A 25,491-nucleotide genomic window follows, 5' to 3' on the forward strand; every position below is an offset into this window, starting at 1 on the left:
CCTCTTGATGTCTAAACTTTTAATCTATTCACTGCAGTCATTGTCAGATCAAGGTTAGAGTGTCTAGTTTGTTTACTTGTTTAAATACCAACGACCATATGTTTGGAAAATAACACCCACTCACATGTCTAATAGACCAGAATACAAATCTCAAGTGTCGTTCAGGAGAAAACAAACCCACTTTCAATTTGACTTGATTTAATATTTAAGTACGGGCAGATTGAGAAACTCAACAGACATTGGCTGGAAAGACATCACATGACATGACAGACGTGTCCATGATTGAATACTTGTACATGACGGGATGTGTGATGTCGCAGGTCATTAAGAAGTTAAAAGTAAGTCAGATAAAATTATAACTGAGGGTTAACTGGATGGCATGTTGAGTCACTATCACAACCCAGTGGCGCCATCGAATATTACATGGAAACTCGAGCACAACCACACATGCTTACTTCAAGCCAAAATGAAATTATAAGTATCTAAGTAACTTCTTGATTAATTTGCTTAAAAATTAGGACTCAAATTCAAACAGATCACAATATAGCTATGTGATTGTAAATAAGGGATTTCTTACCATTGTTGGAAAGACCAAGTTCTAACACTTCATGTTGACTTTACCGCAGCAAAAATTCTGCAAAAATATTTTTCTGTAATATTCCTTGATATGTCCTACTGGCCCAGGACAGACAGCAGTAATACAGTATTTCCACTTAATCTGCTTTTACTTTGTTCTGTAAAAAAAAAAGTGCCGCTCACTGCAGATCTACAGGTGAGTTGTTCCAGTGTAAAACAAAACTGATGTCCCATCAGTAGTTCCCTCAAATATTAGGCCGCCACATGAGTTTTGTTGATTAGAAGGTAAATAATCAATAAAAATTTGTATCGATCTAATCTCTAAAAAGTGTTTCAGACGTACCATGCGAATAATCGGTACGCTCAGCCAACATAAACAAGAAAAAGTGTCTCATGAAGTTTAGTGTGCTCGACTGATCAAAGTATTGATTATCATTAACTTCTATTGTGAGTGTGCTCAAAATAGAACTTGAAAATTGATTCAACATGAACAAAGTTTGCTTGAAACGTATTTGTCTTCCGACATTTGGTTATTATTTTTATATTTCATGCTATGAAACGTCACTTGCATTTTTTTTCTATTTTTTCAGAATTTCTTATCTCACAAGCAGAAAAGAAAATATAGATTTAATTTAACATACGGATTTTGTTTTTCGATTTTTAGAAAAATGTAAAGTGAAAGGGGAAAGAATAGCAGGTTTCAACAAATTCTGAAAGAGAAAACCAATTGGAGATTTGATTTGATTAGTCTAAAATAACTTTGATTATCAGAATATGTTACTGAAAGATATTCAGGAAAGTTTTGACACCAATTGTACTCAAATAATCAATGCAAGCTTATGACTTATGCCTCTACTGTATGTATAATTTATGTGTTTAAACTTTGCGTTTACTTGAGTTGAATGTGTTCAAGTGAAACCCTCCTCAGCAACACGCTCTGTCTTATCTCCGTCATCAGAACATGTTGGCTTTCCACCCAGATCCGTTTGCTGCTTCTGCAGGAAAAAGATGACAAAAATCATCCTCACAGTGATTGATTTTGGTATTTAAACTCAATCGGTACAATAACTACTTAAATTATACATTTTGAAAGAAATATTTAATGGCATATAAGTGAAAACATGGTGTTTCTTACTTTCTAAAATAGATTTTTTCCTCTGAGATCCAGAAATCTGAAAGAAATCACAGACATAATGAATGAAACAGCATCTTACCGACTCACTAACTCAACGTATCACTTTTCTCTTCTCGTTTGGGCTTCTTCCTTCAAGGCCCACAGACAAACATTTGTCTCCATTTAGCAAATTACCTCTGCGTCCTCTTCTAACTTCTTGTCCTCTATCATAACTCTCCTCTTGACTGCCTAGCTGGCAATTTCACCCTCAGCATCCTTCTACGCAGATCTTCACCCTCTCCTCTGTCCATGTCCAAACAATCTCAGTCGGACTTTTATCTCCAGAACATCTCACATGCGCTGTCCCTCCGATGGACTCGTTCTTGATCCTCTCCATCCCCGTCACATCCAAAGAGAACCTCCACATCTTCATCTCAGCTCCCAGAGAGTGTCCCCAAACCAGACAACATGACTGCTGTCCCCTCTGTCTTTTCTACCTTTCCTTTCACACTCTCTTATCACCCCTGAGACTTTCCTCCACCTGCACCAACCTGCTTGCACACCTTCCTCCATCTCTTCTCCACCCTCTCAGGACTGCAGACCCTTGGTACTTAAAATCCTCCCACGTCTTGTTTAAGATAGCAAACACATGTAATTTGGACCTTTCTAGATTTCCATGTTATTTCTTTAACCCTAACAAATAGGCTGTCCAGGCTGTTGAGGGGTTCTTACCTTCTTCTTAGATCCGCCGGTGCTCAAGGCTGCAAGTTTACTCTCTATGTCTGACACCTGTAGGGGGAAAGAAGGCAAATTGGCTTAAACTGCATTGGTGCTGAAGCTGCAGTGCCATCCTGAGGTCAGAAGGTCTGAATCGTTGCTTTTTAATATCCAGATATGAATTACAATGTATCACTGAGCATTTGAAATATCTGTACATTTGATAAATGTGAAGTAAATCTTAGGATTTCAAAGAAAAATGTAAAAAAAAATGATTCACTAAAATAACAGAAAAAAAATCAAAGCATGCTGAATTAATTCATATTTAATAAGAAAATAATGAGATTATTTATAATTATAATTTTTGTTTTCTTAAAACAGTGGAGTGGAAGTGTAATGATTCTAAACTAAGTTAAATAAACTCTCAAACTAACCATTATAATAATTCAAGATAATTTGACAAGCAAAGAGCAAATTGTGATTGGCTGTGGTTTATGGCCCCGCTCACCTCGCTCTCTGTGCTCTGCACCCTGGCGGCAGTCAGTGCCACCACGTCCTCCAACTCGGACAAGTCCGAGTCCCCCAGGCGGGACCTGGCGCTTTGCTCAAGTCGCCGCAGCTTCGTCTCCAGGTCGTGTCCGGGAAACACCTGGACGGGCAATCACACACACCTCCGTCACAGACGCGGACACACACACACACACACACACTCCAATGCTGACTGTTCCATCATAATGATCCTAGAGATCTTCACCCTCACTTTGACCGCTCATCCAGGCCAATCAGAAAACAACCTAATTTACCAACTCGAGGATAAAAAACATCTGAGCATTTTGAAAATTCCTTGCATTTGCAGCCTTTTAGGTAAAATCATTAACTGACTGAAATAGGGGAACATTTTGACGACAATCCCAGCCTGTTCTCATCTTCAGAAAGGAAGCAGATGGTTGGCTGGAACCCCAGAAGAAGACACCTGTTGTTCAGTATATATAGCTGTCATGTGCGGCTGGTTGTCCAGAAGGATTCTCCATCTCACAACCCTCCAGATACAATAAAAGAAACAAACTTTGTTTATCATCCGCTTTTCTCTGGACTAAATAAAGCGAGGACTCTTTGGGGAAAACCCGCCCTGGCTCATAAATCAACTACCCGTCCCTGTTTTCCCACCTTCTGAGCGCAGAGCTTTGGAGAAGCTGCGATAAATAATCTATTCACATTCTTGCTTTCTGTTATTTTATTTTTTTTTCAATTTTATGTCACTGTGGGATTGTGAGAAACGTCTTCTTGAATTCCTCTGTATGTCTAGTACATGTGGAGAAATTGACAATAAAGCTGATTTTGACTTTGTAGAGACGACGGAAAAACAAACGCAGTCTATCTGATTGATAGATAGAGGGATGATTTTATTAATCCCTGGGAGGAATTCAAATTGTCATCAGAAAACTATAAGGTAAAAACAGTATGAAAATATGAAAATACAATAAGAAACCTTACAAAAAAAATCACATCAAGAGTCGCTCAGACACGATGCAAAGATGCCTGTCCGCAAGAATTTGTAATATTCTAAGGATAGGACGGCTTATTTACTCTAGAAGTGTTGTGAATTTCTCTCTGTGTGAAAGAATTTGCCATTTGTTGTCATTTATGTAAGTGTTTTGTCCGCGTGAGGCAACAGTCTGATTTAGACCAATCACCAATTTCATTTCATTTGCAAACAGGAAGCTGTGGGCGGAGTGGAGCAGCGGCAGGTTGGCCCTTAGGCTCCCTCCCCCTTCCTGTTTAGAAAATTTGGGTTTTTGAACACACTTGTTTTTAAATAACACCGACAAAGCTTTCCGGCCCCAGAGCCCCGCTCAAGGCCTGCGAGGAAAACACGGAAAACCCACATGGACTCACGAGGCTTCAGCCAAACCCGAATCAGAGCTGACTGTGAACTATTCAACTCTAGAACATCTAGAAGAGGGGTGGGCAAACTACGGCCCGCGGGCCACATCCGGCCCGTTGGTCTTGTTAATGCGGCCCGCCAAAGATTGGCACAGAATTCATACTTGATTTTTGGAGCTACTTTAGAATTTTCCTTTGCTGAATAACACAAATTTAGCCTTTACTGTGAACATACTGACATACACGAATGAGCTGGACCCAAAGCTACAAGGGAAAAAGCGGTTTGTGCATGAAATGCAAGTAAACGTCAGAGCCCTCAAAATCAAGCTGGTTTTATTTTCAAAGCAAATGTCAGACGATTCTGACATGTGCTGTTAACAAATGCGTTATTTTTATATGTATTGTAACTCGTGGTGACCCGGCCTGTCTGTCACATTTTAAAGTCAATGCGGCCCCTGAGTCAAAACGTTTGCCCACCCCTGATCTAGAACAACATGTGTTCGTGTTCTCGGCAGATTATAAAATTTACGACATTGATGGCCTTCCTCCTCGTTCTCCCTTCACCTGTCAATCAAGTCATCTGATTTCCTTTCATTGCTCCTCGTTATATTGCGTGATAATAATGGATAAATCCAGGAGGTGTTTCACTGTTTTGGCAGTCAAAAACAGCCGGTAGTTAATGAGCCTGTGACCGACAACTTTGGAAATTGAATCTATCAACAATCTGATCAGGCTTTCTTCCATGTTGTTTTGACAAGAGCCTTTCAAGAGGAATTTGATCCTGCAAGGAGATCCCTAACCCCTTCGGGAGGCAGAGCCACAACAAACAACCTGAACTTTCAGAATAAAAGCTTCAAGGTCAAGTCGTCCGGCGTGAATCTTACCTTTGGTCCTCCCCTCGGCGTCTCGTCGCTGGACGAGCTCAGCTCTTTGTCCCTCAGGGATGCGCCGCCCCGGGATCCTGCTTGCTTCCTGCGCGCCGATGTCTTTTTCTCCGCCTCGTCATCTGACGACCCGCCTTTCTCGCTCAGGTTCCCGGCCAGTTCGCTCAGCTTCCTCCGCAGCTTCTCCTCCTCTGTCTGACCCTGAAATTAAAACCAGTCACCATTATCAACTTCTACATTCATTTAGCTGCTCGATAAATAATTGACCATAATAATTCTGAATAATTATATTGAGTTTTGACGGGATTTTTTTTTTTTTTTTGTATTCAGAGGGTCTACTTCCTGTCTCACCTCGTCCACAGGCGTCATTTTCTCCTCCAGGCGGCTCAGCAGACTCTCAATGGCTGACATGCGTTTGTTCAGTTGGTTTATCTGGGAAAATTAAAAAAAAAACGGATGCATAATGGGAGGCACACACACACACACACACACACACACACACATATACAAAAACACACACACACAGACTCCTTGAGGTCAAAGTGGTGGATGTGCTCTGTGTTCTCACAGGTGGGGGTTGGCAGAGGTTCTCCTGGGACGATGCTCGGCTGTTGCGGCGGCGAGGGTGCGTTGGGGGGAACACGGGGGCGAAACGTTGGAACTCCTCTTCATCTGACGTGTCCACGTACTGCTGGCGAGCCACTGACGGGCTGATCTTGGACAACGAGCGTGTCCGGACCATCCTGCTGTCACCATAATCGTCTGGCATTGTGGGAAACATCCACATGAGCTCACTGTGCGTGTGTGTGTGTGTGTGTGTGTGTGTGTGTGTGTGTGCATGCGCGCTCACCAGCTCTCATGGCGTAGCGATCCAGGCTCATTCTGCGGTTCACCCGCTGGTTGTACATATCGAACTCCATTTCATTGCGGTAAGGGTCCACCAGAACCTGCACCCACACACACACACACACACACACACACACACACACACACACACATTCGTCTCAGTTGTACACTGGGTGTGTATTATGTCTCAAACAGGCATCCAGAACAGCCAACTTCCAGGGAGTTGGCTATTAATTATATTACATTAGTTTAGTAATCCTAGGCGGCGACGGCCCATATTTATTTTTGCACCATTTAATGTCCATTTCTATTGTACTATTAACTTATCATCTGTACATTTCTATTTGTAAATGATGGGCATAATTCATGTCTATTACTATTTTTATGCACATATCTATCTGTCTTATATATTCATAGTAATCAATCTGTAAATAAACTATTCATTTATTTAGTATGAATGCACCAGGTGCTTTTTTGCACTTCTGGTAAGATGCCAAACTGTGTTTCCTTGCCTGCTACTTGTACATGTGTAATGACAATAAAGTTAAATCTTAATCAAAAAGTTGGAAAACACAAACCAATTAGATAGATCCTGGAATTTAAGAAATAGAACAAGATCCGCAGGGTGATAATGCATTTCTGCAAATCCCCTGTGAAAGTTAAAGGAAGGAAAGTTTGCATCACGGCAGACATTTTCAGCACCAACACATCACCGGATGAACTTGTAATTTCTATTAGATTACAAGCTGAAGCTTAAAAAAACTACACAAGCTGACTCTAAAAAAAACTTAAAAGCTTGCGAAAATAACTGGGTCTCCTCTGTTCCTGCTTTCCCCCCGGCCGAGAACCAAAACCCTGTTTCACACTACAAACTGGGACGCTGCCCCTCCAGGGGTCCCCTTCAGTTGACTTTAAGTCCCTGACAGACAGAAAATAGGATGAGATTAAGTAATTAAAGTTGGGGGACTAAAAGAAAATTGGACACAAGACTGAAAGATTAAATTTAAAACACAGATGAAAACTAAAGACGACAAAATAGAGCTTTGGTTTTCCTCTCTTCTGCACCAAATATGGGATAATCAAATAAGCCTTTTTAACTTATCTGCAAAAAAAAAATATCCAAAGGTTTTGAGAGGCACTGGGAGAAAATTTGAATTTTTGCCCCCCGAAAAATATTGACACAATATTATAATCCTGTCAAACAACATTTGTGCTTTACCTGAACTGACGGTCGCCGTGAGTACGGTAAATAATCCTCTGCGTCAAAATCGAGGGGATGAACCGACAGCAGACGCTTGTTCTTTCTCATCTGTAAGATAAAGTCTCTCGGTGACAGCGCCACTGCGTTATTTTTCATTATTATTACCAATTACTATCATTTTGTGAAATAACAATTTACTCTGGGATTTATCTTACCGCTTTGAGTCTCTGTGCCTCAAAGTCTACATGGTCGTCTTCATAGCCGTTGTACATATCTGCAAAATAAGAGGCTTAGGATGGTAATTGAATGGTCAAATTCAATGGCTTGCGATGGTTTTACTCACGGCCGCGGACGTCCGGCATGCTCTGTGTGTCGTCGTCTCGACTGCCTGGAATATCAGAGGAAAAGACTTTCATTTGCATGTATGCTTTTATCATCTTCATGCCTCACCTCCGACCACATGGGCCTCCAAAACTACTGTCCATTATCCCAAATTTCCCATGTGGATCAACAAAGTGTTGTCTTATTTGTTCCTCAGTTAAACCAAACAAATAGACTTTGGAGTTCAACAAAATGCTTTTCCTAAAAATTAAAAAAATAAATAAAAATATTCACTCGCTAATTTCATGCCATTTCTCATGGTTGAGGAGTTTGTTCTCACAACTCACCATCCACATTCAGTCTCTTGTAGAGTGATCTCATCACCTTGGCACTGCCAAAGCGTTTGAAGCGGTTGCGAACGTGGTCGTGGTACCAACCCGCCGTCCCGATCTTGACAACCCTGCAGGGATTGCAAACGCAGACCCTCAATATCTTCCACCAGCTGTCCTCCACCTAGCTCCCTTGGCTCAGTCAGCTCACCTGACCATGCAGCAGTTGTTGCACACCCAGCCACGCTCCTTCTTGTTGTAACGACTGCAGGACTTGCAGATGTACATGTTGCAGTCCAGACACTGGCGCTTGCTGTTGACCAAGAACTTGAAGGGCTGCAGGCAACGGATGCACAGCGAGTCGGCCAGGTTGCTCTGACTGCCGAGCAATTCCCGTTTGGAATCCTCCTTTTCGATCTTGGTCTTCAGGTCGCTGAGATGGATCAAGCACACGCAGTCAGCAACCTGATGTTTTGAATTCATCTCATTTTCATCTCAGTTTACGCTGCTGAGGGACATCCCACAATGCGCCTCTCTCACTCCTCCTTGTCCCTTCATCAATGCATGATAGTAACCTCATATCTTCTCCGAGTCTCCTTAAGATCATTTGTCCTTTCCTTCCCTCATACCCTCCTGTCTCTATCACAGTCTTGCTTTCTATCGTTCACTCTTTCTACCCTAACCGGTTTTGGCAGAAGGCTGCTTTCATTGAGCACTAGGTTTCAGCGAAGGTTAAGAGGCAGTGTCTTCTCACCGCTGTCTTTAAGGGCTTGCTCATTTGAGGGAATGTGAGGTTTCTGCTGATCATCTTGTTTGATCAGAAAACTGGGCTGTGATTTGGTGCCATAGAAACACAATCTGACTAACTTTACCACCTGATTGATGTCCAGCTGTCCAGCTTCCATGTAGTAAACATCCTTGGTTTGCACGATGAGGAACATCTGCTGCTCGGACGGCCAGAACACCAAATATTTTAATGCGCAGCTGCAAGTCGCTGACCGACCGGGCAGAGATCATCCTTTTTCTTTTTTAAATCCAATCAGATATAAATAAATATCAAATCCGATTACCGCATCAGTCGTTGTTGGTGTGACTTCTGGGAATGTCGCAAACGGGTCCATACCACTGGAGTTGTATAGGTTTCCCATGATAATCACATTGTCTAGTGTTGCAATCGGATTACAGCTGATGTGTGGCAGATGATCATCTGCACAAGTAACAGTCCTCAGGGTAATATAGCATCTAATGTTTTCACTGGAAACTTGGACATAGCTTCCCCCCTGCGGCTGATGTTGGACTTCACCATGGAGACACTGAGCGTCTTTGTCGCAGCCTCACGGCTTATGTTGTTTTCTCCGTGTGACTCTGTCGTGATCGACTGCAACAACGGCAGCTTTCACGCTCGCATTCCTTAAGTATCAGGTCAGCTCCCGATGCCAAACCCGAGATGTACATGATGCAGCAGCAACAAACGTCCGACCGGAAAACACGGGATCCGACCCCGGGGTCACACCTCAACTCCTTCATGGAAGACACATGATCTAACATTGAGTTCCGCTTTAAATCATTGAAATCAGATAAATTTAAATAAATAATGCATAGAACTACACTTCAATCGAAAGCACAGGACTAAAACGAAGATCACATGACTTGAGGTGAACCACCAGGACTTGATGGTTTTCAATATTAAATCAGACATCAGCAATGATTGCGTGAAGGAGACAGTTTTCATTCTGGAGCTATGCCGGATTCCACATGGGAAAACAAACAGTCTGAAGGAAAGGTGACTTTACCCGAGCCGCTCCTCTTCGATCTTCCTCAAGTTAAAGTCTCTCTGGATCACCTCCCAAACGTGTTTGGCCTCGTCGTCCGTCAGACGGGACAAATCCAGTTTCCGGTCCATGACGATGACACCCGCTGTCCCGGGAGGTGCTGTCTGTCAGGTGAGGCAGCAGGTACAAAACCAGGTTCTAATTATTTCAAAATGATGTTATAAAATCATTCATATAAATAGAAAGGAAAAAGCCTTACCTATCCGAGTTGGTTCTTGTCCAGAGAGTTTTGAAGAGACGGATGATTTGGTTCCTATCCGATGAACCACTGCCTATCAGATTATACAGGTCGATTTAAAATCTAAATAAAAACTGACTTTGCTTCGCTGCAATCCCATTTGCCAGTGCACTTCTCCCAGAATATTTGAAATAGAGATGGATTTCAGGGAAAGTCTATCAAGAGATAACTGCTTATCTTGACATCAAAATAAAGGAGCAGTAGACAACTTGACCCACTAACATTAATCTTTAATAAGATCTGATCCGAAAGGCAAAATTGGATTAGGAGCACAATGAGGTGGGACACTACTCATTATCAGTGCCCAATCTTCTTGACACTTGTTAAACAGTTAAAATAAAAATGAATTAATAGGTTTAAACTCACCGATCAAGTCCTTCGCTGTTGAATTGCAGACTGTCTGAACTGAAGTGAGCGATCAGCTGATCACATGAGCAGAATCCTCCCGACATCATTGTGGACACACACACACACACACACACACACACACACACACACACACACACACACACACAAGAATGCACGTAGTCACAACGGACACTTTGTTTTTCGGTCCCATGATGAATAAAAGTTAATGAGTAATAGGTTTTTAATTCAATGACAGAATCCATCTGATAAACAAACATTGTTGATTGGGTATGATTGATGGCTTGTAGTGTCAACTTCAAATGTCAGACTTCATTATGATTCTTAGTCAGCCTTCATTGCTACAGCTAGAATATTATTGATTTAAAATGTTATTTGTGCATATTTTTTTGATTGATTCATTCATTCATCATCCATACCATTTATCCTGCAAAAAAAGTTTGCTGGAGCCTATCTCAACTGTGATCGGGCCACATATGGAGACATATAACAATTCACAATTCATACGTCTGCACACTTAGAGTCTCCAATGAGCCTCCTGAATGTTTTTTGGACTGTGGGAGGAACACGGAGAATCCAGAGGAACCCCACGCAGACACGGGGAGACCTTGGAGACTCCAAACAGAAATGGCTGAAGTGAGGCCAAAGCGCTAACCGCTCAACTTTGAAGAAATCCTAATTCACCACCGTATCTCTCGAACCTCCGGCTCAGCGGGGAGGATCTCCAGGATTACTTTGCCTTTCTGACGAGTTGATTCATGGAGAACTGGGATAAAAATGGTGTTTATAAGAAACAAATGACAAATCGATTTGAAAGGGAACAGGGGCAACACTCAAATCCTACATTAATTTAAAAGGGAACAAATGATTTTCTTCAGACTTTTCACAGAATTGACATTTTTAGTTTTCCTTCCAACTTACATGTAAAAACTTACACCAAAAGTTTTCACAGTCGCAGACTAAAAACTGAAAGTCGGAAGGACATTTTGGGAGTCTTAGTGGAGTCCCGGCATGCTTCCGTCATCTAAGTTGTCAAGTATAAGGTGGTAATCTGAGCTGTTTTAGAAACGTCTTCGAAATAATCACAAGTCTTCCAGTCTTTACTGTGACATTGCACAATCGACAACAAACAGACGAGCCTGTCAAAACCAGAAAGAGGAAACCTGATAGACAAACAATCACCTATTGGCACCAGAGACGGTATTTTTTGGTGGTATGGATGAATGGGAACGGCAAAGGACATCCTGATAAATATGTGCCATCCAGAAAGAGGATCAGATGGTGGAGCTGTGGGTAGAACAGTCCAGCTTGTATGATGTCAACTCTCCAACATATCATGAGTGAGTGGAGAAGGAAAAGCGAGGGACTGAAATAGCAGGGGCTCTGCAAATACCCACTGAAAACATTGCATGGTGAGAAAAAAAATTGTGAGTGACCCCATCGGATGCAGCCAGTCTGAAACTAGGCTTTGAGTAGAAACTTTTAAAAACTAGTGAGGTGATCGTTTTCCATCGATCCATCTTCTACCACTTACCTTGCACTCAGGATCACAGGGGCTACTGGAGCTGATCCCAGCTGTCATCGGGCGGCCCCCCCAATCAACCTGCATGTTTTTGGACTGCGGGGGAACCCGGAGAAAACCCACGCAGACATGGGGAGAACATGCAAACTCCACAGAAAGGTCCCCTTGTCGGAATTGAGCCAGGCCGAACTTCTTTGACTACTGCGCCAGTCTGTCATTTCCACATCTTTTTTAAAAGTCTGATGCATTGGTAGTCAGAGTCATAGAGACAGAGAAAGAACAGATTTGGCCATTCATCCCCAGAACCTCCAGGTCCTTGATTTATTAAAACCTATTCAGTCAAAATTGTAGTTTAAAAACACTCACTCTTCAGTTTTTGATTTTTACATTTTAATGACATCAAAAAATGTAAGTTGAAATTATTTTTTTTCTGTCTTTCATCGGCAGCAGCTTCAGAACTCATATCTGAGCCTATTAAAACTCGATCGCAGGTCTCTGTGGAATCATGGGAATTTATTACATCGTTATTTGCAGCAAAAACAGTTTCACACGCGGAGTCCGGTCGGCCTCCACCCCTCCGCCGCCCCTGGCGATGCATGTCAACCTGGCAGACAAATTGCAGAGCCACCGCGCGACACCACCACAGATACATCATGGAACCTGGATACAGGGTAAGAAGTAGGGACCCCCTTCATTCCCGGTAAAGCTGCGTGTGAAGGTCGTCAAGGTCGGGGTTGACGGGCCTGCTGAGCAAAGTGGACCGGGGACAACGAATTAAATCTAGTGGCGATTCTAAAATTCCAAAATGTTATCGGACCCAAGTGATCGGGAGAGAATGCTAGCTAAAGGGCTGATTTGTGGGGGAGGCATGACTGGAAAAGCAGTATCCGCGGTTTACAACCACTTAAAGCAAGTCCATGGGGGAAAAGTCTTGTTGGGGCAGGGGGGGCGTCACATGACCACCAGAATTCCAGTCTGGCCAATGGGACAATTCGCATCAACAACTGGTGCTCTTCCTGTATCAAGGTTGGTTTATACATCCGGGGCCCCCACCATCCAAAACTGCTGCTGCTCGGAACAATCCCACGACGCACCCGGGTCAGCTCTGTGGGGGAGGTGGTGTGGGTGGGGGAAGGGGGGGTGGCAAAGCAGCAGCACAAACCAGAGGAAACAGGCACGTTGGAATACGGAGACGCGTCTCGTCCCGTTGCCGTCCGAAGTCTCGTCCTCTCAGATGATCTCGAAGGTCTTTTTCAGCTCCACGATGAGCTGCCAGTCCGGCCTCTGCATCTCATCCCGGAACCAGTTCTTGAGCGCGTCGATGGAGGCCCGTGTGATCTAAAACATGCAACGGCAAGACACGTGAGGGTATGGAAACTACAGGACAGAATGGGAATAGAAAAGCTTTACTGTTGTTGTTAAGTGCAATACAATGAAACGAAGGTGCATCTCTCGCGTTGGAATACTGAACATTGAGGAGCCAGTATTATTTTCATGCACGCACGCCCACACACATACACGCACGCACGCACGCACGCACGCACGCCCACACACACAGTAATACCGTGACTTAGAAGTTGAATTGGTTCTGTGGCCGAGCTTGTCAATATGCTTGCATATGAAAATCAATTTCCCCATTAAAATAAATTGCAATGTCCCCTGTTTTAGCCACGTGTTTATAAATAAGAAAAATGTACTTTTTAAATAACAAATAATATAAAAAAACAAAAATACAAAATAAAAAAGAATGTAAAAAATAATCTGGTTTTATGAAATGTATTAAAATTGAAGATTGGATAAAGATTGGCGGAGGAGGTTGGGATAGATTTCCATTTGGTGCTCTATTGCTTCACTTAACTTGCTAGCTACACACTTAATGCTACAACATGTTGCTTAATGCAACTTGACAACTTTGCTACGCTTTATGGCTAAACATCATTTGGTGATGGAGTGAATGTCGCTCCTCTTTAAAGAATAATCAAGCCGATCGATTGAATGACTCTTCCGATGCCTAATCTGTTGATGTTTCTGCACCAAGATCCCCATAAATGTCTCCTGCCGTCTCACAATATCTTACTGACAACTTCTCCCCACTTCTTGGACAGCCGCAACCACTTTAGGTTCAAACACTCCTGCTCGTTCCTAAGTCAGATCTCGGCTCGAATCACCGAACAGTAAGAAATTGTCTGAGCGAAAACTCGAAGTCTATACTCATACATTGATGCAGTTGTGAGTCAAGGTTCCACTGTGTCTGTTTTGCTTTAACCAATGCTTTTTTCTGCTCTTCAAGTCCCTTATCTTTTAACAGCTGGATTTACATCTTTTTTGTCATTTCCAAAATTCTATAAAGTTCTCCCCTTGAGGAACTTGTTCTAAATAAATGGTAAGTTTCAGCCTCTTTGTGTTTACCCCAGACACTCCTATCCTTTGCAGGATCAACCAACCTTGCTGACGATCAAGTCTGTGGCCTCAAAGTGGCGTCCGTACATCTTGGGTGACTCTCCCGGGATCGGCTCGATCTTGACACAGATCTCCTGGCCCTTCTTGGCGCTGTCCACTGACTTGTGGTTCATCTCGATGCTGGTAACCACACCGATGTCTACGAACTGAAGAACGCACACATGGACGATGTCAATAAAAGCACACGCGCGCGCGCACACACATACACCGAGTAGGTAGCTGTCTTACCCCCTTGCTGGGGACACAGAGTGGCGTGCCCTGGCGCAGGACGCCGGCCTCCACCGACACACCGATCACTATGGGGTCTCTGGAATTGAAGATGAACTGAGGAAGAACTCGGAGCTTCACCGGGAACACAGCCACGTGTCTGAGGGACAAAGAGACACACACACGGTTAAAACACACGAGCCATCTCATACTGCAGGATTAGCCGACTAACTTTATTTTTTAATAACTTAATTGACATACTGTGCTCCATTCCACATGTTGGGAGTGGTGAGATACTGTAGGTATGTATAAATTTATATATACATATATTTGTGCTGTTGTTATTCCCATGTTTGTTAATGCATTTTAGTGTCTGAGTCCTGAGTGCACGTTTTCTTAGGTTTTAGGTGATTTTGGGGGACCCCAGTCTCGGTCACTGTTATTGGGGGTTGCAGGTAGAAAAGAATCGACGATTTTCTACTTCTAAGGAAACTCCTAGCATCTTGTTTTATTTTGAAAATCCAGTGGATGCTTCTGTGTTTTCCTTTCCGACAACCTGCACTGTGAAGGTTGGCACTGCAAAGATAGTGGAACGGGGGTCTGCTTTTGGCTGCGACCGCATATGGCACGTATTTCAGATCTTGGAACAAGATACCAATGAATCCGGTGGAACCAGATGATATATAAAATTTAACGAATGCCTGGTGTTTGTGGTAAAAAGGGGATGCTTACTTGAACTCCTCCTGCTTGCTCTTCTTATAGTCCTCCCTGTACTTGGTGAAGGCGTCAAACAGATGGTAGATTATGTTGGCGGAGAAGACGCGGACTCCAAGGCTGTCAGCCATCTCCTGGATCTCTCGCTCCACTTTCACATCGAAGGCAAGGATCACGGCATACCTGATACAAGCAGTGACGAGAAAACAAATAGCGTTTGGAGTTCATCTGGCTGAATGTGGGGTTTTTCAGTCCTTTTTCTTTTCAACCAAAAGTTTGCGCAGTTAACTTCAAGCATTTTTAACTTGAGTTTTCTATCATAACTTCTTTTAAGAGAGCATCAATCCAGTGTGGGATGGATTTCAAATGACACAAAACTGATGAGCCTCTAATGGTGACTAAGGTCCTTTCACGGATGATGACGAATGACATCTTTCTATGTTGTTTTGAGGATATTGATTGAAAAAAAGACTCTGTGGACATACTGTGGATCGTGCTCCAACATGGTTGATGCCTTCATCACGTCCTTCTTATGAACTGGACCGATGTTAATTCCAGCATACTGCAGACAAAGAGGTCAGAGGTTTAACAGGTTGGGGACGGGCGGGGAAGCCGGCCACAGGCAGGACAGATTGAAAGAGAGGTCTTACTGGGACTTTAGAGGTCCTGAGGAACAAAAGCAGGGCCTCCAGGGATCCCAGCGTGGATGCTTGTACGTAGACGCCCTTCTCCTCCATCTTGATTGAGCTCAGAGTCTGTTTGAGCTCCCGGTCCAGGTCATCCTGAAAGGCAGGCAGAGACACAGGTTGGGATCCAGATGAGCGGAGACAGATGCAGAAACACAATTTCCCAGCCGTCAAGGGGTATCCATGGACAGCAAAAAGTGTATTTGGGTTACCCTCAGGACGGGGATCTCGTCGTCTCTCTCAGCCACCAGTAGGGGGAGCCCTGCAAGTGCCTTTTCTAGGTCTTTAGCCAGAATCTTCACACCCTGAGACGTCGACACTTCCTTGTGCTTCTCGTACTGGCTCTACACACACACACACAACCACACAAAATTGGTAAAAATCTAACAAATTGACAAAAAAATGTCCAATTTTTAGAACAGCGCAGTTTTGCATTAAAAATTTGACTTGTAAAAGTGAAACCAGTAGCTTTTCTATCATGAAAAACTTCAAATGCCCTGATATTGAACTGACAAGGACATTATCCTGGCTCTGTCATGATATAATATTATAACTAACCAAAATCTAACACTTTGGAAAATGTCCCATTGTGAAACACACGTGAGATTATGTCTGTTTATACAGATATACTGTTAGTTGGAAGCATTGCGGGCAGCCATTTTTGATCAATTGATCAGTTTCATGTGTGACATTACCTCTTCTTTGTACATATATAATGATACACAGTAATACCTTGACTTAGGAGTTCAATTCAAACTGTGACCGAGCTCATTTCTCAGTTTGCATGCATATCAAATTAAATTTCCCGAATAAAATGAATTAAACGTTATCACTCTGTTCCAGACCCATGGTTTTGTTACGTCTTTTTAAATTAGAAAGCTAGAGAGAAAGAAAGTTTACAGCTAAACTTCATTTTATGACATAGTGAATGCTGCTCCTTTTTTTTAAATTATCAAACCATCCCCAACAGGCTCTGAAACACCTCATCATCAGTTGGTGATGCCGTGATGCCCTGTAAATGTCTCCTGCCTTCTCAGATGATGCTCTCCATCACAGTATCTCACCGACATGCAACCCATCCCTTCATGGACAAGTTGATAATCAGCTAATGTTTTTCTATGATTTTCTCTGGGCTACTTTGTAGTGGGCGGCGTGTCTGAGTGTTGCTAAGCGCCACATCACGGTGGCCACGTTGGTGTCAATCGCTAATCCCGCTTCTAACTCAGATTTCAGCTTGTATCACAAAGCGAAACAAAAATTCAGAGCGACAACTCATTTAGGAAAACTTGCAAGTCAAGGTTCCACTGTACATGGATATATTGAATAATAATATTTTTACCAGCACTTGTGTGTATCGTGTGTCTTGCTCAAATCAAACGGTGGGTTTCACTCTATCCCGTAAAAGTCCATCACTTAAGGAGGTAAATGGTCACCTTGACACGTAGTTCCTTGAGTGGCGGGGGCAGCAGCAGGCCTCTGATCTGAGTGACAATCGGTCCCTCCACGCCGGGCACAATGATAGTCTCACCCTCCCGCAGGCGCCCGTTGATGAGAATCACATCGATGGTCGTTCCCAGCCCGGGAAGCGTTTTGACCTGACAACGTAAAACAAAAAAAAAAAAAAAAAAAAAAAAAAAAAAGAAAAACCACATCATCACCCTCTGCCCTGCTCTGTGCATCCTGACGCCTGCGTGAAGTTATGACGGGGAGCTTTACCTCCATGACCTGGGCACGCAGCTGGTCGCAGTGTGCCAGGCGGCGTGCCAACATAGTCTGCGTGAGCTCGATCAGCAGCGCAATCAGATTCCCCATCCCATCGCCACTGTGGGCGGACGTGGGGACAAGGGACACGAAAGTGCGCGGGTCCTTGTTCTCGTAGGACAAGGCGGCGTTCAGACCCTGAGGAGACATGCGTTATTCAAAGCTGTCAATCAACTGGCCCTGCCATTGACAATGCCGCGTTCCTTACCAGCTGAGCGAATTCTACAATGATAGCCTTGGCTCGCTCATCAAACTCATCCTTGGTGTTTTTCTTCTGCTTCTTCAGCGTCGCCACCACATCCGACTCCGGACTCCTCTTCCAATCGTACAGACGGTCAATCTGATTTTTCAAAATGTAGAATGGAAGGACCAACAGTTAGACCTGAATGAGGCTCTGCCACGAACATAGGGCTACCCTGTTCTAACGTTCTTGAGCACAACCGAACCACAACCTTATTGAGAGCCACGATGAAGGGACACTTCTTCTCCCTCAGCAGGTTGATAGACTCCAGCGTCTGCGGCTCCAGGCCATGCATGATATCAACCACCAGGATGGCGATGTCACACAGCGAGCTGCCCAGGTTCCTCAGGTTACTGTACCACGCGGACGCAGACACGGGTTACCATGGATACGATCACTCACTATGGGTACGTTCAGATGACGGGACAGCGAAGGGATTACCTGAAGGACTCGTGTCCGGGCGTATCGATGATCAGCATTCCAGGAATCTTGATGCCTTCTCTGTCAAACTGCACAAACAATGAATCGAAACTCAGAGTGTGTGTGTGTGAGCGCGTGTGTTTGTTCTTTATGCATGCGTTCGCATACATTTTTCACCATCTTTGTCTGCTCAACGATTGTCTCCTTTGGAACATTGGTGGCTCCTATCTGCTGAGTGATTCCTCCGGCCTCGCCGTCCTGGACGTTGGTGTGCCGCAGCTGCATGGGTCACGCAGACGGGGATTAGTAGTTGAACCTTGTGACTCACCTGGTGAACAGTCGGTCCCTCACCTTGTCCAGGATCTTGGTCTTGCCAGTGTCCACGTGTCCGAGTACACACACCACCGGAGCTCGGAGCCTGTTGAGGTCTATGTTCTTCATGTTGTCTGCTCTCCGTTTCTTTGTTGAGACACACAATACCACTTTCAAAGCTGGTAATGATTCTACAGGGACCGCTCCCTCTTCCTTCTCTTCCCTCACCTCGATCCTCCTCCTGGCGCGGTCGTAAAGTCGCTCATCCTTCGACCTGCTGTCGTCCTCCTCCTCACTCTCGCTGCTCTCCTCCTCGCTCTCCACTTTCCTCTTCCCGTGGTCGGCGGTTTCCTTCACCTCCTTCTCCTCCTCCTCCTCCTCGCTCTCTTCCTCCTCCTCATCGTCCTCCTCCTCTTCATCATCTTCATCCTCCTCCTCCTCATCCTCATCGCTGTCAGCGGGCTGCTGCGGGCTGGTTGCCTCCTCCTTTACCTCGATGTGAACCTTCTTCATCTCTGATGGAGCGGAGAGGTGGACACATGATAACCTGCTTCTCTAATCCTACCTGACATCATCTCCCTCGCTCACCTTTCTCCTCATCACTAGCAATGGCCTCCCAGTCGTCCACGGCAACATCTGGCTTTACCTCTGCTGAAACAGACACAGTACAAGTGAGAACCTGCCAGTGTCTTTTTATCTCTCTCTCTCACTCACACTCACACACACACACACACACACACACACACACACACACACACACACACACACACACACACACACACACACACACACACACACACACACACACACACACACACACACACACACACACACACACACACACACACACACACACACACACACACACCTGGCTCTACAGCCACCTCTGCCTCCATTTCCACAGCAACGGGTTCGGGAGTCTCAGAGGTAGGTGATGCAACCTCTGATGTTTCTACAACGGAGAAGGGATAAATGTTAACCAAGGAAGAAAATAAGTTTAAAACAATTTCTAGAACCATGAGGATTTTTTTCGGTGAGTCAAATATATTTTAGTGTTTCAGTCTCAGAACGAAGCTGTGGCGACCCCTGAAGGGAAAAGCCGAAAGAAGAAGAAGTCTCAGAACGAAACTCACCTTCAGAAGTTTGGACATTTTGCTTTTTCTTTCTCCTGTTGTCATAAACCGGCTTCTTCTTCGGCAACGAGTCTTTGGATGGCACTTCGACACCTGTATCAACACATGGTGGCTCTTTAATGGTAGGAGTGCGGTCAGTGACATGTTGGTGCTCAAGTCAGTCTGAGATCTCCACCATGACCGATGATCATTTAGAAGCCTATTTCAGGCCGGCAACCAGCTACTACTGTCAGGACAATGCAATCCTGGCTGATTCCGGTGAAAGACGTCCATGCACCATTTGGTATCAGGCCGCAGAGAAAGAAAACAGTTGCTTAAAATGAAATGTATTATGTTTTCATTAGTTTGCCACTTCCGCCAGCACCTGACTCCTGCACCTGACTCAGTCGAAGGGTATTTTGGAATGCAAAGCTGGGCTTACCCCTTAAGACTTTTGAAAACATTTTGAAAAGACTTGTGTAAAACTATCATCTCAGACATTTGTGTGTCTGTGTGTGTGTTTGCGCAGGTGGAACATAGTGATGGGTGATGGTTTACCCTGGGCCTGCAACATCTTCAGCGTGGCCTCTGCTCGAGCTCGCGCTTCCCTCTGGGCCTTGGTCAGCAGCTTTCCTTCCTTCTTCAGACGCTCCTTTCTCTCCTTCTCCTTCTGCTTCTTCTTCTCCTTCCGCTCTTGCTCCAGACGCTCCTGCAGGGCATAGCTCACAGTGAGACTGAGACTAAGGCCTCCACAGACATGATGTCAGTTTGGGTCTCACCTGCTCCAGCCTCTGCTGTTCAAGTTCCTCCAGCCTCCGCAGCCGCTCCTCCTCTTCCCTTTTTGCCCGCTCCTCTTCCTGCAACCAGACAGAGATCCTGAGCCCAAAGCTCCAGACCTGACGCCACACCTACAATCAGCCCTCTAGCCCTCTCACCTCCTTCATCCGAGCAAGAGCCTCTTGCATAGCCTTCACCGTCGCTTTACTGGGCCCCTTCTTCTTCTCCTTCTCCTTCTCCTTCTCCTTGTCATCCTTCTTCTTCTTCTTGTCCTTTTTCTTCTTGTCGCCCTCGCCCTCATCTTCACAACAGAAGGAGAAACAGCATTCTATCACTCAGGTCACAAATGAGACAAAGCAATCTGGAGTAAGTTCTAGTTTAAATGCATCTGGACTGGTCTGGAGCCAGGTTGACCTAGTTGGAGATGTTTTAATCTCTAACTTTGTTAAGACTCATTCCAATCCCAGACAAGGAGTCTCACCTTCAGCAGCAGGCTCCGCAGCATCCTGCTCCTCAGGTGCCGGCATGGCTGGGGTCGCCGTGGCCTCGGCCATCTTCTCCGGTTCTTTCTTGGTCTCTGCGACGCCATCTTTCTCTTTCATCTTCTTCTGCTTCAACCTGTCCTCCTCCTTCTTTTTCCTCTCTCTCTCTTTCTTCTCCGCCTTCTTCTGCGCCGCCGTCTTGATCTTGAATCCCCCGCCCTCCTCATCGGGGTCCTCTTCGTCATCGCTTTTTGCCTTTCCTTTGCTCTTCTTCTTTTTCTCTTTCCTCAGGAGGAGCTCATCCTCCTCCTCATCGTCATCGTCCTCCTCCATCTCTTCCTGTTTCTCTGCCTTCTTCACAACCTTGTCCTCTCCTTCATCAGAGGTGGGTTTTTTGCCACTCTTCTTGCCTCCTTTGGCCTTGACATAGCCACTCTCCTCATCAGACTCGGACATGGTAGGTGGAGGTGGAGTCTGCGGGCGGAAAGAACAGACTTCACATTATCTGGACGTTGGTCACGAAACGTTTGGATGCTGACGGGAAAAGGAGGTAAAACTGACCTCTGAATACAAAGTTATATAAATTAATCGGGTTCAAAACATCAAGTGATATGACAGCAATTACTTGTTAACCAAACAATCCTCATCCTCCACACCTCCTTATCATTTCCTGGAACTTCGTCCTCTGGTTCATCCCCCTTCTTCCCCTTCCTGGTCTTCTTCTTCTCGGCTTTGGGTGGCTCTGCTTTCTCCTCCTCCTCCTCCTCAATGGCATCTGATTTCTGAGGAGACGCCGGGTTCAGAGGAGCGTTAAGCATATAGTTTCCGCCATTTTTTTTTTTACTACATACTTTTATTGCTTTTTTGTGGTGTTTGCAGTGTGTCTGGAGTCTCCAGCATGTCTGGTGTCTCCAGCATTCACAGCAGAACGACACTCACTATAGAAGCATGCCATTGGTGTTGCTAATGTGGAGCGATGACAAAGATTTTTGCAGAGACCTCTGGAGAAGATTCTTTAACACCACACCAGCAGCAAAGACTCTCAGGAACCAACATTAGCGATAATTAAACCTTTACAAGGTTGTTGCCGTTTCACTAATAACAATAGCACTAATAGTGCAACGTGTCTGTTTCCAATGGTTGAGTATTTTGCATTGATTTTACGAGGGAATTGGTCAACAGGCCTGGGATATGCGGTCTACCTTGGCCTTGCCTCCCTGCGTCTCCAGGCTCAACTCCTCCAACTCCTTCAGGATGTCATCCTCACTGTAATGGAAGCCAATGTGAGTGAACGAATATAAGGAATAAAAACATGAAACTAAACTCATAAATAAAAGATGGCATCTTACTCAAAGTCATCCTTCTTGGCTCCTTTCTTCTTCTTCTTCCCCTTTGGCTCCTTGGAAGCTCCCGATCCTTCGATTTCCGCTGCCAGAGCTTCAACATCGTCATCTTTGGCACTGAGCAATAAAACAAGATTGTATGTCCCACGTCCATCAGCTGGTGCACAGCGCACTGAACCACCAGTCTCAGTGCTGCTGACTCTCCACTTTCTGCCTTTTATTTTCTGTTGGGCCGCCTGGCTGCGGGCGAGCTCTGACCTGAGAGGCTTAGCTCAAATGACAAAGGCTCACCGCATCAGCAGAGAAATTACTCAAACACTGAGTGTGACATCACGCACGAAGCGTGACACAATTATAAGGGTATAAAGTGAAAATTAGTACATAAAGCATATTATTTTTAATCAAAAATGTATGATACTGAGTTATTTGCAGAACTTCTTTCTTCTGATCTCCGACTTGACAAGAGAACACAGAGTGCAGAAGTAAAAACGTTCGAGTCCCAGAAGGGAATGATTTTCTGTATCGAAACATATATTTAAGTCAACGAAGGGTTTGAAATGATAGTGTGATCAGCTGAAAAAGTTTGTCTGTGACATATTTCGTTTGTTCATTGTAATTTCTTCATGCAGCAGTTTGTTTTTACAGAAAATACAGAATCTGGACAGCTTACACACTGGCCGGCCGTCATTTCGATCAGTTTACGCTTACAGGTCAGAACTTGAAGAAAATCAACCTTGTGAGGTTTGGGGTCTAGTTTTTCATTTTCCATGGAGACTGGTGTTGATATAAGAGGCTGTAATCTGAGCAGCTGCTTCAAAACTACAGCAACAGTTGATAAGTAGTTTCAGACTCCTGAAGATCGACCATTGCAACAAGAGGATGATGGACCTAAGAAAGTATCTGTACTGATGGCCGGATTATTGAAAAGTTTTCTGAAGACAGCAGCCGGAGTTTGATCCAGGTGTAACGGTGCGCCAGGTGACAAGCTAACCGGCTACGCAGCGTTACGTCATGCCTCGCGGTGTCTCTGACGTGTTTTTAAGCCAATAATCTTTTTTTTCGCACTTTTCTTTTCCACATGATCGCAACATCGACCTCGAAAAACGGTGAATGCGTCCCTCGACCTTCGACTTCCCCTCACAGCCTCCGCGCCCCTCACCCCCTTCGTTTTACAAAGCAGCATCACGTTGACACTAGACAGCAACTTCAGCTAGCCGGGCTACCGCGGCCAACACAGGGACACACGGCCACACCGGACTTCGAAAGGGCCGGTTGGACCAGGATGAGCCCACGTCGGTTCACCTCCTCGGCACGGGGCAGCTGTTAAACCTTGCCGGGGAGAAAATATCACCTGCGCCGCTCTGACGTCCGCCGAAGCGTGGTTAGCATCAGCTAGCCGCTAAGCTAACTAGGGAACTAGTGGAGCTGCTGGGCCGGTTTATTGTTTTTAACTAGTCGGGATAGCGCAGAACAATCCAGTATGAGTGCGTTCGGCAACTACGAGGTGCCGGGTGGTGTTATTTCTACCTGTCTTCCCCGGATTTCTTCTGTTTCTTTCCCATTCTGCTACTGCGCTCCACCAGCAGAAGACACTGCTCACATTCCTCAAAGATCGTCTCGGCAGTGGTTGAGAGACAAGTACTCACTTCGCTGATCTTCCTGCCCTTTCCGTGTGAGCAGAATTCACTTATTTTTCCCCCCACAATTCGGTATTCGATATAAAAATATTTCTATTATTTCAATTCAATTATATCAGGTCAACACGGACAATGTTCTCAAGTTTCTGTCTGAAATTCTTCTGTTCTAAAATGTGCCATTTTCTCCTTTTCAAGTAATATGACGCTTCCAAAAACAAACAAACGGTTAATTTTGATTAATTCAAAGTGGGAAAGATTTCTCAAGATTAATATTTGAGTTCTAACAGTCTGATACGACCACTGAATGGATAAGTTAAGTCAACTTTTGAAGGATAATCGAAGTGACATATCGTCTGTTTTTCCTCTCATCTCTGACGTAACCGTGCGGCGCACATGCGCCGTGAGAAGCTCGTTGATCCAAAACCGTTCATATCCAACTTAAAACTGAACTGACACGAAAATGGCTTGAAAGTTAAAAGTATATTTACGATGCAACCTTGAAGGAGCATTTATTCCAAGTTGTTTCACATAGCAATAAGGAAAAGGCACGAATTTCAATTAATTTTGAACCTGATTTTCAATTTGTTTATCAGTTTAAGAGCGATATAAACATCTTAATACTACTTAAAGTAATGTTCAAACGATACTAATGTTAATATCGATTAGCGGTAATAGTAGTCGTGCTGTACAATTCGTTAGCATGTTGACAATGTAAATGTCTAACCCAATTTTCCATATTAACTAATTCTAAAAAATACAAGCTATGAAACAATTACTACTAGAGTAAAGTGAAGCTCAATTTGGTCTATTGTTCCATAGCATTGATGCAAATGCTTATGTGGATTAAATATTACTTTGATAATTAGCCAGGATAATTACAGTCTGACAGGGATCTTTTTTTTATAAAAATTGCCAGGATATTGTGCCAAAGGTTATGATTTCATGAGATTTCGTTTTTATCCGTGCCTCAATGTAGTCTTAAAAGCTCCTGCATCTACAACATTGAAGCGTCCCAGGTAATGTAGATAATATCAGGCTCACTTTTTAAATTGCACATGGTATATCTCTAATCAAACAGTGAATAGATTTAAAACTTGTCTTGCTCATCCTTTCTGCCACTGAATTTCAACCACAGAGTCAAAATATGATGTATTGAATGTCGGAATCAGCTTTATTGATAAAGTAGTTCTTGTTCACACTTACAAGGAATCAGGCTCTGGTTTTCAGTTCCAAATTGCATTGACTTTATGCACAAGACTATGCACAATACAATAAAACTAGATGAAAAGTGCAAATGTTAGCGAAGTAGTCAAGAATAAATGATGTTATTAAGTAACATGTCTGATCAACTTTTTCAGCTCTAAATATTGGAACTCTTTATTTATAAGGAGAGCTTTCCCTTGAGGAATGCCAAAGTGAATCAGCTTCCTCCATCTCAGCCTCTTCTCTCACACCAACTAACTTCCGGTCCTCTTTCCCCCCCATCTTTAAATCTCCTCTGCGGTCGTC

The 25,491-nt window shown here is 44.1% G+C and overlaps 2 protein-coding genes across 3 annotated transcripts; both read right to left on the bottom strand.

The window, feature by feature from the left end:
• Positions 1-92: 92 nt before the first annotated feature.
• LOC147231064 (melanophilin-like) lies at positions 93-10,348 on the bottom strand. The gene is made up of 16 exons (XM_086152166.1): positions 10,309-10,348; positions 9,904-9,976; positions 9,666-9,808; positions 8,084-8,305; positions 7,891-8,003; positions 7,566-7,610; positions 7,438-7,496; positions 7,241-7,330; positions 6,026-6,122; positions 5,744-5,937; positions 5,527-5,607; positions 5,176-5,376; positions 2,916-3,056; positions 2,423-2,479; positions 1,712-1,748; positions 93-1,571 (listed from the first exon to the last, which is right to left on the bottom strand). The coding sequence occupies exons 3-16, from the start codon at positions 9,773-9,775 to the stop codon at positions 1,531-1,533; spliced, it is 1,488 nt and encodes a 495-aa protein (XP_086008292.1). The 5' UTR covers positions 9,776-9,808; positions 9,904-9,976; positions 10,309-10,348; the 3' UTR covers positions 93-1,530.
• Positions 10,349-12,324: 1,976 nt separating this feature from the next.
• Positions 12,325-24,027, bottom strand: eif5b (eukaryotic translation initiation factor 5B). Of its 2 annotated transcripts, none has more exons than XM_086152168.1 (26): positions 23,873-24,027; positions 22,352-22,462; positions 22,205-22,268; positions 21,659-21,784; positions 21,002-21,476; positions 20,679-20,821; positions 20,523-20,600; positions 20,302-20,452; positions 19,765-19,857; positions 19,500-19,583; positions 19,220-19,279; positions 18,860-19,146; positions 18,671-18,778; positions 18,488-18,598; positions 18,341-18,408; positions 18,111-18,252; positions 17,867-17,998; positions 17,614-17,796; positions 17,331-17,492; positions 16,110-16,241; positions 15,862-15,993; positions 15,697-15,773; positions 15,230-15,394; positions 14,519-14,657; positions 14,275-14,436; positions 12,325-13,168 (listed from the first exon to the last, which is right to left on the bottom strand). In XM_086152168.1, exons 1-26 carry the CDS (start codon positions 23,905-23,907, stop codon positions 13,061-13,063), a joined length of 3,528 nt encoding a protein of 1,175 aa, XP_086008294.1. In that variant the 5' UTR covers positions 23,908-24,027; the 3' UTR covers positions 12,325-13,060. The 2 variants fall into 2 exon arrangements, with proteins under 2 accessions (XP_086008294.1, XP_086008293.1); XM_086152167.1 differs by having other exon boundaries at positions 19,220-19,282.
• Between the last annotated feature and the right edge of the window lie 1,464 nt (positions 24,028-25,491).

The sequence above is a fragment of the Fistularia commersonii genome, chromosome 9 (genome assembly GCF_037954325.1).
Source record: "Fistularia commersonii isolate RoL2024-O1a breed Wild chromosome 9, RoL_Fcom_v1.0, whole genome shotgun sequence".
NCBI classification, from domain to species: Eukaryota; Metazoa; Chordata; class Actinopteri; order Syngnathiformes; family Fistulariidae; genus Fistularia; species Fistularia commersonii.

What these genes read in the sequence shown, in the direction of transcription:
- LOC147231064 (XM_086152166.1), bottom strand. Translation starts at nt 9,775, where the DNA reads ATGGACCGGAAACTGGATTTGTCCCGTCTGACGGACGACGAGGCCAAA. An exon ending in CAAGAGACTGAATGTGGATG is followed by an intron (nt 7,611 to 7,890) that starts GTGAGTTGTGAG and finishes CTGATATTCCAG; the next exon opens with GCAGTCGAGACGACGACACA. An exon ending in TGCAGAGCACAGAGAGCGAG is followed by an intron (nt 2,480 to 2,915) that starts GTGAGCGGGGCC and finishes TTCCCCCTACAG; the next exon opens with GTGTCAGACATAGAGAGTAA.
- eif5b (XM_086152167.1), bottom strand. Translation starts at nt 23,907, where the DNA reads ATGGGAAAGAAACAGAAGAAATCCGGGGAAGACAG. An exon ending in CGCAGGGAGGCAAGGCCAAG is followed by an intron (nt 21,785 to 22,204) that starts GTAGACCGCATA and finishes GCGTCTCCTCAG; the next exon opens with AAATCAGATGCCATTGAGGA. An exon ending in AGACAAAGATGGTGAAAAAT is followed by an intron (nt 18,409 to 18,487) that starts GTATGCGAACGC and finishes TTGTTTGTGCAG; the next exon opens with TTTGACAGAGAAGGCATCAA.